Source organism: Enhydra lutris, unplaced genomic scaffold (assembly GCF_002288905.1).
Source record: "Enhydra lutris kenyoni isolate GAN:26980312 unplaced genomic scaffold, ASM228890v2 scaffoldscaffold29, whole genome shotgun sequence".
Classification (NCBI taxonomy): Eukaryota; Metazoa; Chordata; class Mammalia; order Carnivora; family Mustelidae; genus Enhydra; species Enhydra lutris.
The window spans coordinates 11,882,402-11,897,606 of record NW_019154113.1 but is presented as its reverse complement, the minus strand read 5'-3'; the positions used below and the strand labels follow the sequence as shown (position 1 = coordinate 11,897,606).

At 49.4% G+C, this 15,205-nt stretch overlaps 1 protein-coding gene across 1 annotated transcript in view; it reads right to left on the bottom strand.

Annotated features, from left to right (window-relative positions):
• The window catches only part of LOC111152551 (family with sequence similarity 174 member B), a 70,226-nt gene extending 55,255 nt beyond the window's left edge, over nt 1–14,971 (bottom strand). Inside the window, exon 1 of the mRNA XM_022511029.1 lies at nt 14,915–14,971. Coding sequence (XP_022366737.1) covers nt 14,915–14,971 — 57 coding nt within the window. The remainder of the gene's footprint in view (nt 1–14,914) is intronic.
• Between the last annotated feature and the right edge of the window lie 234 nt (nt 14,972–15,205).

The following is a 15,205-nucleotide window of genomic DNA, read 5'->3' as shown; positions in this document are numbered from 1 at the left end:
TCAAATGCCTATAAGGAGGTGGGCACATTCCATTAATGAGGAGAGAGGGGCCATGCACAGGAACATATTTGTCACTGCAGAGTGCTGGGACCGCATCCAGCTGGTGTGTGAATGCCCATCCATTTGAAGCGGGCAGTCAATGCCCAAACCAGCTGATGGTTGGCCTATACTACAGATCTTCTCCTGCCCAAAAGAAGTAAAAAACCTGGACTTTTATGTAAAAATTGCCTCATTCTTAAATGGCCACTCAATTTTTTTAAAATAGATCAATCAAAGAAAACATAACAAATTCAGCCTATGGACATCAATTAATGGCCTATACTTTTTTCTAAATTAAAAAAAAAACAGAACTAAGTGACTTTTTCTATTGTAATATTTCATTAGAGGTGAAAATTTAAAATAAAAATCAAATTCATCTAGTGTTTTGTCTTTAGACTTTCGTACCATCTTAGCCTGTATTCTCTAAGAAATGGAGCCTGAGGCAAGGATTAAAACATTTATACTTTGTTGGGTGGGAGGATATTATCCCTAGAATTTAAGAGTAAGGAAAAGGGGAAAGGACCAAAGGAAAGAGGAGGAGCATTACAGAGTGTTGCCTCTATTTACTACAAACCACAGAGATGCAACAGGACACCAGGCAGGTAGATTCACTCCACACATGGAGACATAGGTGTGCTAGAAGGAAAGACACAGAGAGCACTCTTTTTTTTTTTTTAAAGATTTTTATTTATTTATTTGACAGAGAGAGATCACAAGTAGACAGAGAGGCAGGCAGAGAGAGAGAGAGAAAGGGAAGCAGGCTCCCCGCTGAGCAGAGAGCCCGATGTGGGACTCGATCCCAGGACCCTGAGATCATGACCTGAGCCGAAGGCAGCAGCTTAACCCACTGAGCCACCCAGGCGCCCCACAGAGAGCACTCTGTGGGAGAAAAGAAGGATGGAAGTTTATCTGCCAATTCTGTGGAACAGAAAAGGTAAAGCAAGGAAAACACCTGATGTACAGGGATGACCCTGAGAGCAGGTGCCTGTTTACCTCGCACCTTCAAAGCCTCACTCGCCTCCCCGAGTTCTGGCCCTGGCAAGCTCACACCTGTCTCCTGTTTCGCACTAGTCAATGTTTACCCCACAGGGTGACCCTAAACTTTCAGGTGCTAGATTCCATTACTATAGTGGTACTTCTGTTTTTCTAAATTCAAAATGGCAAGAAGAACCAGAAGACTCAGGCGTATGGCTGGTTGGCCCAGCTGTGCAGCACAAGGAATGGGGAGGGCCCATCACTCTCAGGGCAGGTGACTGGTTGGCCCTGGTGGTGTCTGCAGTATTGTCCAGGAGGTGGTTCGTGCCTTCAGAAAAAAGGAGGCAACTGAGGGAACCTAAGATGGTACAGATAGGCATAGAATACATAGACATTGTCAAAGCATAGCTATATTAAGAACCACTAAGTTAGTTTGAACATTGAAAAAGAAAAAAAGTACAAATTCTAGTATCAGAAATGAGAGATGGGACATCACTACAGATCCTGCAGACAGTGAGAGGATAATAAGGAAAGTTAGGGCAATAATTAGTCAATAAATACAACTTGGATGCAACAGACATGTTCCTGGAAAAAATTACTAAGTCAGCATGGCCCAAGGTTGTAGAACGAATCTGAAACTCTGAGTTTCCCACTTACTCAGAGGCATTCAAATCAAAACAGTCATAAGTTCATAAAGACTCATAAATTAAAATCAAATAGCAAACCTCTATAGGCCAGGGAGACTAAAGTAGAAGCTCACCTTCCAGGCTTAACATGAATACAGAAAAAGGGTTAATAAAGCCATTCAAGAAGAGTTGAATGGGTAAGACAAATCTGAAGGAGAAGGATCTAAGAATACTTAGCACCATGCTTCCCCCGCTCCAGAAAGCTTAATCCAGAAAAATTCTGTAACGACGTCTGGTTGCCAGGACTTTTACATCAGAAATGATAAACTCAGATACCCACAGGTGTCAGAGACCAGCCAAGGCAAGAGGGAATGGGATGGTAAGAGGCTGATGAGCCCCTTACAACTTCACGGCTCCATCTGGTTTTGCAACTTGAGTGTGGTCAGGGACTCCAGATTTCCTAGATAGTTATTTGATATCCCCCAGTGTTTAAATGTTGACTCAAATTAATACTAATAATAACATATATATTGTGTGGGCCAAATATAACACATCAGCAAGCCAGGTACAGCCTATAGTCTAGCAGTGCATGGCCTTCACTTCTGGTTTGCTATTCGGAGGTAAGGAGCAGGGAGGAGTTTGGGAGGGGCTTTTGTTTATTTTGTTTCCTATTTTTTTTTTAAAGATTTTATTTATTTATTTGTTCGAGAGAGAGAGAAAGAGAGAGAGCATGAGCACAGGCAGACAAAGTGGTAGGCAGAGGCAGAGGGAGAAGCAGGCTCCCCGCCGAGCAAGGATCCCAACTCGATCCCAGGACGCCGGGATCATGACCTGAGCCGAAGGCAGCCGCTCAACCAACTGAGCCACCCAGGCTTCCCTTGTTTCCTATTTTTAAAGGAAGATCCAGTTCTGGGAATTTTCTCTCTTTCTTTTTTATGATCCCTGCAGTACAGGGAACTTCAAAACAAAGGGAAACAAACACCATCTGACATTCTGGCTCTTCCTCATCCCGCCCCCAGGATCAGCAGATAAGGAGCTAAAACCTGAGACTTGAAGAGGTTGGGTTTCTTCTCTCCCCTTCAGGCTACTGTCAACCTACTGTCCCTGTCCTCAGTTTCTGAAACACAGCGGTGATTTGGTTTACTGCTATTTCCATATGGCTGAGCACCACGGGGGTTAGGTGAACACTGAGGGTGCATTTTACTGTGATAAGATGCTATCCCGGGTCAGGAAACAAGATGAAATGCACAGGAGCCTAGAGACTCCTAAGAAGAAAGAAAATGAATTGCAGCCTCCAAGCCCAGGCACCGGAGTGCACAGCTCCTGGCATCTTCCAAGTTTGGCTGTCATGACCACCTGTTCAAGTTCCAGTGAGCCAACCCAAGGTAGCAGCACCGTCTCAAGGAGACGCTTCAAACAAGCAGATGATTGGATGGAGAATGCCTAGCACTAAGGAGCCATCTTGCCCCAGCACCGGGCCCCCCAGGGGCAAATGAACTTTCTCCCAACACTCTGAGCATGGTGGCCACCATGCAAGCCATGGGATGAAAGGGGCTCAGGAGAGCAAGGGCAGCCGGCCGTTCCTACATCCTCCAGGCTGTCAGAGAAGAGGTGAACTCAGAAAGAGAAGGGGTCTGGGCACCGAGGGAGCCCATCAGAATGCAGGCGGCTGCTATGAACATGTTCTCAGAGCCACTCTCCCATTGCTCTTTGATCAGCTTGGCCCAGCTCCCCACGGAGAGGCCCTGAGCAATTCAGGCCCCAATTGTCCACGTCCCTTTGTGCACCTCCATCAAGGGCCACTCAAGCCACAATTTTCCCCAGTAACAATCAGTAAGCTGGCAGCCAAAGTGTTCCTTTTCACGTGGGCTCAAGCAGAAAGCAGAGGGTTTCCTGGGCGCCCGGCGGCTCTCCAGGCATCCTGGGTTGACTTCATCTCCCCCAAGCCCAGGCCCATGGAGGGATAGACAGATCGGGAGCTGGGCTTTCAGAAGCCCGGCCCAGCTGCTCCTGGGGGAAACGAGAAGGGCGTGGCTTCACGGGAAAGGCCAGTAGGGAGCCCAGGGGTTTCTCTCCGACTGTGTACTGACTCAGGTGTTGAGAAAGAAAATAACGAAAGAGCCATCCCACACACACAATCCCTGAACAGTCTGGAGGCCGACCGTCCTCTAAATTAGGGAGGCTTTGTTCCCTGATGGTCTTCTCTGGAAAAATAAGAGAGACCACTCAGAGAATGAGCCACTCTAACGTAGCAGGAAAGAAAGAATTGAGAGGAGGAACAAACAAAGAAGTGTTCCTACTCATCTAAAGGTCTTCCCAAATTCTACAAGAAGTCTTGCCAGAATCACAGAGATGAGGATTTATAAAGAGGAAAGTGTCAAAATTGTGGCAAATTAGAATATCTCACATTTACAGATTACCCGCTGCTATTTTAAATGCTTACACGTATGAACTCTGTAATCGCACAGCAATTGGCACTTCCACAGCTCTGTTAGCTAATGCGGAACCTGAAGCACACAGAGGTTAAGTGACTTGTCCATGGTCACACAGCTAGTAAGTGGCAGAGCTGGGATTTGAACCTAGACCATCGGAGCCTCTGGGCACAGCTGCCTCTTGCACTTTGAGACTACAAACACAAAGACAAAGAGTATGCTCTCTTGAACAGAGTGCTTTCATTCACTCATTATTCCAAAAAACCTGCATTTATCTAGTCCCCACCAAATGCAGGTCCCAGAGACAGAATGGTGGACAAGAGATACCCAGTTCCTGCCCTTGTGGTTCTTCTCCTTGAGCAGAGGAGACAGATCAAGTCAACCGCTCCCAAAATTATATCTAAGGGTGGTGGGAAGTGCTATAGGAACAGACATAGGAGTCCTCGTTCTCTAAAACAAATACCACTTTCCTCATTGAACAGATAGGGAACCTGGAATTTCACAGTGAAATGCGATACAAGAGAAAGAACACACTGATTTTTTTTTAATTTTATTTATTTCTCATTAGGTACCCAATATCCACACCATCTAACATTCAAAAGGTACTAAAGGGAATTCCCGCCTGACTCGAGCCTCCCAGTTCCCCTGCCAGAATTAATCGATGTTGGGGCTCCTGTATCATGGGTCTCCTGACGGAGACACACACCAACAATCAAATACACACACACTTACTTTCTTGACACAAGTTACAGCACACTGCACACTCTGTCGTGCCCCTCGGGTTTTTTCTCTAGCAAACAAATACACAGCCCGCGTCCTCATTTTCTCACGGCTGCCTGCGATTTCATCGCGGGGATGTCCCACACCTGCTTTGGCCAGGCTCCTACTGGTGGTCATTTAGGCGATTTCCAATCTTTTACAAGTACAAACAGTGCTGCTGGGACCCACTAAATATATAAACCATTTTACACGCAGGCGGGTGTCTCTGCATGATAAGCTCCCAGAAGTGGAATTACTGGGTCTATGGCCATGTGTGTGTGTCATTTTGATAGACATTAGCCATACTGTCCGCCATCGAGATGTCCCCAATTCACACTCACCCGGCGGTAGATGGAGCATCTATCTGGCCACACCCCAAGACAGTGAAGACATGCGACAGAATCAAGTGACCCGAAAGCGCGTTCCCTGCCTTGCCAACCATGGGCTTTGGGCAGAACCTCAACCCCTCAACCGCAAGGACCTCATCAGAAGAGCGGGCTTAGTAGTGACCTGGCCTTGTGTCTAACACAAGCCCATCGGAGGCAAGGTGAAAAGTCCTGCAGCTCCCCCAGGAAAGCAGCTTGCAAGAGATGGCCCCAAGGCCAATGTCAAAGAGGGCCAACTGCCCCAAGCCAGAGGCCAGACAGGACATCAGCAAGAGACACCAGCTGCGTGACCTTGAGCAAGCTGCTGACTCTCTTCCTGCCTCCTTTGGGAGAAGAGTCAGACAGGTGAGTCCGTGAAGGGTGCCTGGCACCCGGCAGAGCTCAAACCCCCATCATGGTCCCTGGGGCAGACACAAGGGCCTGGCAGCCAGCATTCCAAAATTCTCACCTGTGACTACCAGGGCTCTCTGCCTAGAGTGAGGAACCTACTTCACCCTTGAAGGTGGGACAGCCCTCAAGCAATGCGGGACAGGAGGTGGGGACAGAGACCCCAGCTTCTCTGCCCTTGCAGGGGTGCTGGGAGCTCTGTAATGTGTTTGGCACCATCTCCCAGAGACTGTCAGAGAGGACCGTGCCCCAAGCACCCATGGCAACAGTGGCTCTTCAGCCTCCTGAAGGGACTCACTTTGCTTCCATCTCACACACTTCCCAAGACTCCCCCCTGCCAAAAAATAAACCACGTGCCCTCAAATTCCTTCTCAGAGTCCACTTCTGAGGGAGCCCAACCTAAGACCACTGTTATCACTGAGCAGAGGCTGGACAGACACATGAGGAGGGAGCAGCAGTCAGCACTGAGATGTGGAAATGAGGCAGCACCACGCAGACCAGATTTTGTGGCTCTCGGGTTCCAGAACAGCATCTTCTCACACGTTGATCATGAGTGTTCAGAAGGCCTAAGGTAATGCCTGCTCACAGAAAGCCACTGAGAGAGCCCTCTCTCCCCTGAGCGCCCACCCTGGGTGGGGCAGGACTCAACCCTCCAAGTTGAAGCCCACCGACCTCCTGAAGACATGCTGGAGGTGGGCAGCAAGTCCCAGAGTGTTTTCCAGAAGGTTCTGTAACTGGCTTAGAATACTGGTAGTCCAGAGGACACCCCACCTGTGTGTTCTGACTTCCTCTTCCAAGCCACTGAGGCAGCTGGAGGACCAGCTAGAAGACCTCGGGGTGCAGGAGGAACAGCTAGAAGACCATTTTTTAAAGTATCCATGGGATCCACTCCCAGCGTCCATCCTGGTGGCAGAAGGCATGTGTGAGACCCACAGTAACCCACTTCTACATTCTAGCTCGTTCCTGCAAGACACTTAAAGAAAACCAAAAGTCATAGCCAGGGTGTCATGGCATCCCTGGCAAATTAAGGGAAGACAGATACAGAGCTCGGAGCAGAATCTCAGTTGACAACAGTGGCTGGAAATGAGTCAAAGTTTGTAGAACAAAATTTAACAGCAAGGCAAAAAATAAGAAAGAAGTGGGAAGGAAATAATAGCTAGAAATAGAGAGATAAATAGCTATTAGAATAATGAATGATGTGACGGCTCCCGTCCACTCCCTGCCCATCTGCCCTGGGTCAGGGCTCTGGCTGACTGCCAACGCCAGGGCCATCTCTTCACTTGACGGCTTTTTCAACACTGCAGAAGACTGGCAGGGGCTCAAGGAACCAACACCCCCCAGCCCTCGGCCAACCACTGACAAGCTGGAGTATAAACACCCCAGCTCCCTCGCCCCCCAGATGAGATAATCCCCCACTACATCCCACCTTTTCCACAGGATGGAGCTCCAGCTGCCTGTGGTGGGAGCTGGCTTCAAAACACCCCTTTCCTGGCTGCCTGCTCCCCACTCCGTCTCATTTCCCCCAGCTCCCTATGGCACATCTCAGGATCTGCTCCTGGGGGAACTCACACTCAAGCAGTTGGGCACCTGCTGTGCGCCAAACACCGAGCTAGAGATTAGAGACAGAGATAGAGAGCTAGAGATAGAGATATGCTGTGCAGATCTGGAGCAGTTTCTGCCAAGAAGGGAAAACAGTCCACACGGTCCATGCATCAAGGGAAGACCAGGCCTTTGTTCCAAAGCAAGTGTCCATGAGGACTCGGGGAAGAGTGCTCTCACTCTGAGTCCATGCCAAGTGAACAGAATGACGGGCCAGATCTCTTTCAGGTAGTGCCTCCTCCAACAGAAAAATAACACACAGCCGACGGAGGGAGAACCAGGTTTGCCACGGCTGTCGAACGCATACCCATGGTCTGTGTTGTGCGGCCTTGCTCGGAGACGTCATCACGCTCTCGTGGTTGGGCTTTAGCCTGCCTGGCTTTTGTAAACCTGCTCCTTGCACCACCACAGGTTAGGGGAAGGAAGGGAAAAGGGCTCTTCACCTCTCCCAAGAAAGGCAAGAGTGAGCTCTAGTTAAGTCTGGGAGCGGGATCATTCGTGTCTCATTAGTGACTCTAATCTCCTGCAAGCACAGAGAAGGCACAAAAACATCGCTGGCTAACCAGGGCTGTAATCGCTGCTGTCCCTGTCAGCAGGGGGGAAACGGGCCATGCTTTGTGGTTTCTTGCAAACAAAAGCCCTCTTCGTTAATGAGGACTCTTCATTTAGGTCAGGAAAAAATCTTTTGGGCTATTATTAGGCCACAAATGGAGGCTTGTGTTTCATTTCACTGCCCCACTTAACCAAAAAAAGCCTTCCGTTTTGCAAATTAAAGAATTATTTTTAAGCGTTAGAGGCCGCTGGATAACCTTGAGTAAAACCTCAGGCGTTGGTGCTCAGTCTGCAAATTTAACAAACTGGGGCAAATGGTCCCAAAGGCTTTGTAAGCCCCAACAATCTATGGTTTTGTTCATCTTATCACCTACCCCTCTTAGAGGTCCCTTCAAAACCCCCAGGGTCTTTGGATACTGCTGGGGACCACAGCATCTCCCACTTGCCTGGGATCCCTACCCACGTTCCCCAAAGAGGATCCCATCAGTGAGCTAAGAAGTTCAAAGGAGACAGCAAACTCTCCCCTTTGCCAACCATGGGGGGGAGGGGGAGATAATCAGGTCTATCGGTTCCATACACTAAGTGATCCAGTACGGTCCAAGGCCTCTCCTGGCTGAATTAACACAAATCATCACCTTAGGAGGAAGTTCACAGGCACTGGAGAGGGACAGCCCTGCATTATGGAGGCTTTAAAACCCATACTCATAAAATGTGATAGGAAAATTCATCTTTGAGGTTCATGACCCACAAAATCTACAATGTCTCTGTCATGGATGCTTTTCATGTTCTCTGCAGAGCAGTAAGTGGGCGACCCCGGCAGAAGTGGGGGGTTGAGCAACTTCCTGAATAAAAATAAGAGGTGGGAATGGCATACCCCAGTCAGGGACCCCTGCCCAGGCTGGTGAACCAAACCCCAGGCTCACAAGGGGACTCCTCCTGGAGTCACCTCAAGATGCCTGGCTACACGTAAAACAAGATTGGTGGCATTGGGTTTAAAAAAAAAAAAAAAAAAGAAAGGGGTTGATACAGTTCTACCACCAGGTTTTTTGGGTTTTCCTTTTCAACACCTGTCCTGGCAGTGGTGCGAGTGACCTTATAATGACCTGATACCCTCATGGGTTCTCTGTTTGTTTGGGGTCACCATGGAGACAATGCAGGGTGTCCCTTGAGGGATCTGGTGCCACATTTATTCCCCTGGCTTTGGGTTCTTGACCCCAAAGCTACCCACCATGTCGAAAACTAACACTTACTGTCCTCGGGAGCCTGGATCAGGGCTTGGGGGAGTCAGGAGAGGCCACCATGTGCTCAGCTAGGAGCCAGAAGCCGCAAAGTGGGAAAAAAATCCCTGCTTTCCAGGGCTTTGTGCCCTGGAAAGTCCCTTACTTCCCACTGCTTTCCCAGTTTCTCCCAGTCACATCTCCCAAATCCACTCCCTTTCCCTGTCCTCTGTCTCACTGAATGGCACCCACATCCCCCAAGCCCCCAAGCCTGGGAGTCATCTCTGACTCCTCTATTCCTTCCCACGTATTCAGTCAACCAACATCATTTATCTTCTGGATCCTCTTCAGTGTTCAATCTGTTCACTCAGGGATGCTGCAGAGGGTTGTACAGGGTGCGCACTGTCCAATTTAAGGTGTATTGGTCACCCTGTGGCCCCTTGAGAACGGTGCCCCCTGGAGTTGTGCAGTGGCAAAAAGCACTTTACATTCCTCTCCTTTCTGCTTCCAACACCTTAGCTCAGACCTCCATTTCTGGAATAGAGACAGCCTGGAGTAGAGGAGGACACTACGGGTACCTGACACGACTTGCCCCCACCCATCCAGCCTCCGTGGAGTCCTTTATCAAAAAGGCATGTCCTGGGCACCTGGGTGGCTCAGTGGGTTAAGCCGCTGCCTTTGGCTCAGGTCATGATCCCAGGTCCTGGGTTCAAGCCCCACATCGGGCTTTCTGCTCAGCAGGGAGCCTGCTTCCTCCTCTCTCCCTGCCTGCCTCTCTGCCTACTTGTGATTTCTCTCTGTCAAATAAATAAATAAAATCTTAAAAAAAAAAAAAAGACATGTCCTGTCACATCACCCCCTGCCTCACACCCTCCATTGACTCCCCACTCTTCTCAAGACAAAATGCAAACTCCCTCACTAGGCTTACGAGACTAAAAGGCCTAGCACAACCCGGCCCTGCTTCCTTCTTGAACTTCAACCTAGACCTACACAACCACCATAGGAAACCTGCTGCAGGCACGGCTCACCATTAGAGGTTCTCCCACACCACGGCTCACTGTTAGAGCTTTACACATGCTATTTCCTCTGCCTAGACCTACAAACCCAGCCGCCCTCTGTCCTACCTCTGCCCCTCGCTCCATGGCTTATCTCACCTTCTATGCATCCCTGAAGACCCAGCTCCCACATCACCTCCTCCAGGCTGTACTCCCTGACCAGCCTGGCATGAGTCCCCGTGACCCCGACTTGAGCCTAGGTTGACTGCCTCACTACTGGGCGTTTTAGGACCAAAAGCTGTGCTCTGTAAATAGCTGTTGCATGCCAGAAAGGGTCTCCCAAGGCCCACTCCTCAGCAGATAACTGAGGAACTTTCTGCTGCAACTCTTGCCCGAAGAAGAATTTCTCTGCCGTGTCACCACCTCGGGCACTTCTGGTTTGCTCTGGAAATCTCACCAGCTCAGGCCTGGGCTTTGCCCTTCCTTCTGAGCCAGCCTTCCCCTTCGCCTCTCTGCTGCTACCCCATCGCTTGGCCGCCCCAGCTCAAGCCTCCTCAGTGAGCCCGCCTGTTTCCGCAGCCTCACAGCTGACCTGTTCAGACACCATCTCTTCTGTAAGGCTGGTTCCTGCGCCCAAACAGAAACTCCTGGTGGGGAGCCAAAACCCAGTCATCCTGCAAAGTTGCCACCGGCTCCTTGGAAAAAAAGGAAATCCCTGGGGGCGTCTGGGTGGCTCAGTGGATTAAAGCCTCTGCTTTCGGCTCAGGTCATGATCCCAGGGTCCTGGGATCGAGCCCCGCGTCGGGCTCTCTGCTCAGCGGGGAGCCTGCTTCCCCCTCTCTCTCTCTGCCTGCCTCTCTGCCTACTTGTGATCTCTGTCTGTCAAATAAATAAATAAAATCTTTTTAAAAAAAAAAAAAAAAAGGAGACCCTGTCCTGCCCCAGCCTCTCTCTCTCTTCTCCCAAGCTTCCTGACTTATTGGAGAACCTTTGCTCTACTGCAAAATACTTCTTGCTCTGTTCACATTGCAAAGGGCGGACACGTTTAATGAAGTACAAGACATCCCCTTTCCTCCAAACATCCTTCCATGTTCTCAGTAATGACGACATGTTGCCTTTGCATGAAGCCCACTGGCTCGAATTCGCAGAGGGAGGAGACCTTCCTACCCCCCCCCCCCCCCCCCCCCCCCGGCAGAGTCACTCCCAGAAGAAGCTAGCTGGGCGGATGGGAGCTGAGAGCCCACCCAGGTGTCCTGCTCTGTTCCTAACTGAGCCTGCAGGGCGAGGCCCCTGGCTCCCAAGGGCCAACAGTGATGCTAGTGACATTATTTTTTCTAACCAAGACTTGGGAAGCGGCTCAGTGAGCTCCAGCACAGAGAGGGACCCTGGGAACTACTCGGCAAAGGGTTCAAAGTGGGCTCCTCTCTGCTAGAGATGTGGCACATGGGGGCGGGATGTCAGCTATGTTGGGAAGAGCAGGTGTTAAGGAGAGGGACTGGAAAGCTACATCAGCCCTGGTTGGCTGCTTCATGCACTGGGCTTCTGTATACACGGCTACCGTTTCTGAGCACTTCCTGCATACCAAGAGCTTTTCCCGTCTCACCTGCTGTATTCCTCCAGCCAGCCTCTGCGGAAGCAGTTATGATGAACTCCAGCCAGCAGGTAAAGACACTGGGGCTCAGCGCGGCTGTGACTCACCAGCATCACACAGCCTGTAGGGGAAAGCGGAGACTCTCCGTCAGGCTGTCCCACACCAGATCCATGCCCTCACCCACCACGCCACACCACACCACACAAGCTGTGGACTGCAGCAAGTCTGTGGCTCAAACACATAATGAATTAAAACGAATTTCTAATTCATTTTGGAATTTCTAATTCTAATTCAGAAATGCTAATCAAAACCACTTCATACCCATTAGAATGGCTATCATCAAAGATAAAAAAAAATAAGAAGAGAAATTGACAGGTGTTGTGAGGATGTGGAGAATTGGGAACCCTTGTGGTGAACCTTAAGGCAGCGACTCAGAAAAGCAAACACAGCACTACCGTTTGATCCAGCAACGTCACTTCCGGGCATCTACCCCAAAGAATGGAAAGCAGAGACTCAAAGACATCTGGGTACACCCAAGCAGGCAAGCTCACGGAGACAGAAGGTAGACAGGCAGCTGCCAGGGCTGAGGGAGGGGGGAGTTCGTGTCACATGGGTGCAGAATTTCAGTTCTGCGAGACAAAAAGGCTCGGAAGTGGACGGTGGTGCTGGCCCCACAGCAATGTCCACGCAGCTAATCTCACAGAACTGTACCCTTCAAACAGTGAGGATGGTAAGTGATATGTTATGTATTCGACCAAAATGGAAAAGTCAAAAAAAAAAAAAAAAAAGTTAAAATGCTGACTGTCATGTTATGTATATTTTGCCACAATTTCTTTTTTTTTTTTTTAAGTTTTTTATTCTTCTTTTGAGCAATCTCTACACCCACCGTGGGGCTCGAACTCATGAACCTGAGACCAAGAGTTGCCTGGTCCACTGACCGAGCCAGCCAGGCGCCCTGTTTTGCCACAGGGCCCCAACCCCGACCCCTGGCCACAGTTTCTTCAAAATTGTGGGTGGCCCAGAGAGGAGAAGCTGCCTTTCTGTCCGCCTTCCCTTGTGCCTGTTTGTGCTCTCCCTCTCTGGCAGTGGCCATGCATCCCAGAGGCACTGCTGGGCACGAGCTCACCCCAGAGCCAGAGGAAGCAGCTCTGCTCCTTCTGCCTTTTCCGTTTTTCTCCCTCCACCGCTCAAGGCCAACCTGCCTCTTCCATACATTTCAGCCAGAAGGTGGTACCTGGGCCAAAAAGCTCGTGAAAAGGCTTTGTGACAACGGATCGGGCCGTGAGGATGTGCAGCGGCGACAGATGCCATCTCTGAGAAATAGTCTCGGTCACCACTGACTGCCCCTTTCACTCAGGCCTTTCTCGGCCCTGGACACAAACCCATCTCCTCTCTGGCTCTCTGGCGCCATCTTGTGTGACTTCTTAAATAGCCACAAAGGGTTTTATTTTTTTATTTTTTATTTTTTATTAACATATAATGTATCATTTGTTTCAGGGGTACAGGTCTGTGATGCATCAGTCTTACACAATTCACAGCACTCACTATAACACATACCCTCCCCAGTGTCCATCACCCAGCCACCCCATCCCTCCCACCCCACGTCCCCTCCAGCAACCCTCAGTTTGTTTCCTGAGATTAAGAGTCTCTTATGCTTTGTCTCCCTCTCTGGTTTTGTCTTGTTTCATTTTTTTTCCTCTCTTCCCCCATGATCCTCTGCCTTATTTCCCTAATTCCACATATCAGCGAGATCGTATGACAATTGTCTTTCTCTGATTGACTTGTTTCAGTAGCAGCGTTTTTTTTAATTATATTTATTTATTTGACAGATTGAGAGAGAGAGAGAGAGCACAAGTAAGCAGAACAGCAGGCAGAGGTAGAGGGGGAAGCAGGCTCTCTGCTGAGCAGGGAGCCAAATGCGGGGTTCGATCCCAGGACCCTGGGATCAGGACCTGAGCCAAAGGCAGATGCTTAACTGACTAAGCCACCTGGGCATCCCAGTAGCAGCATTTTTAAAGAACAAAATAGTTCTCAAAGTTTTATTGCAGCAGAATTTCTGTAATAGTCTATGATATTTCCCAACAACATAACAACATTCTAGAAGAAAATCAACTTTACCCATTGTTCTAGCACCAAGTGGCCAAGGTTCCCACCCACCCCCAGCATATTCATAGATATTTCAAAGATAATCTGAAGGGTAGAATTTGACTTTATCCCCTTTGTCCTTCGTATTGCTTTCAATAGAAAAACTCCCTGTGGGATAAAAATGAAGAAAGAAGCGGTTTGTGTTGGAAGTTCTACCCGAGCCAGAAAAGCAGCAGCGTGAGTAAAATATGTCATAAGCCCTTCTCTTTGCCTGTCTGGGCTCAGCACACTGCCAGTGGGTGCAGCCTCACCGTAGCAATTAGAACTGTCCTCCTAATGAAAACGCAAATGTGGTCCAGGGGCACCCCCAGAAAGCCAACGACAGAATCCACACCTTCCGACCTACTAGTCTGTGCAGTGGGGTATGTTGCTAAAGCAAACGAGTGTCTCAAAGAGGAGGGAGAGGGAGCCAGTTACACGCAACTGCGCAGAGGCATGAGTCGCTGGTTCATGGAACGAATCAAGTACCAGGATTTTAAGCACCGGCACAAAGCTTCACCAAGCCTTTCTTATTCCTGTGGAAATGCAAGTTGCTTTCAGCAAGTGACACAGAGAAAAAAGCAAGCAAGCAAGCCACTTTGGTGTTATAATCCCACCTTGGGTTATCAATGCCACTGAGAGGGCTTTAAAACATCCACTCTCCGCACAGGAGGCCTCAAGCCGAAGAGAGACTTTCGGGACTCAGAAGGGGGCTTTGTTCTGGAGATCCAGGTCCCTTCTCCACTGACTGAATCCACAGAGAGCCTACAGAGTTCAAACAGAACAGAACAGCAAAAGGACCCTGGGAAGGGAAGGATGCAGGGGCCGTCCACATTTGCAGGCAAGCTTTCTGCCAAAGATTAATTGACAAAAGCAAATCCCTGCGACTTGAAGTAGAGAAAATCTCAAAAGGAAAACACACCACTTCCCCGGTGAGATGGAAGCCAGGTGGAGGCCTCATTTTTTTTTTCCTTTAAATACATGTCACATTTCCCAAAAATGCACGAGGTGTCATCCCTGCAGTAAAACAAGTCAGGCTTTGAGGTCAGGGAGCCCTGAGTTTAAAAGCCTGCCCATGACTTCAAACAGCTTCAACAGCACCCCTGGGCCCTGGGATCCTCATCTCCACATCAAGACAAATAAAATCTGCCTCAGGGGACTGATATGAATCCAGGTGAAGCAGCCCTAGGATAGAGCGTGGCCCGAGCCGGTGTTCAGTAAATGGTGGGTGCCATCTTGATGATGATGATGATGATGTTGATGATGATGATGGCGGCAATGGGGGCCATCCTACTGTTCCACTCCTGCTAGACTCCCATCCTTGCACACACAAACCTGCCCCTCTTCTAACTGGCACTCACACTCAGTAACTGTAGCTAACTTCCACTGAGCACTGACTATGGGCCACGCACCATACAATAAATTGTTTCACTTCATTTGCAGGGCACCCAAAGATAGCTACAGCTAATACCCCCCACTTTACAAGCGAGGAAACAGGTTCAGAGAGGTCGGGTAATGCATTG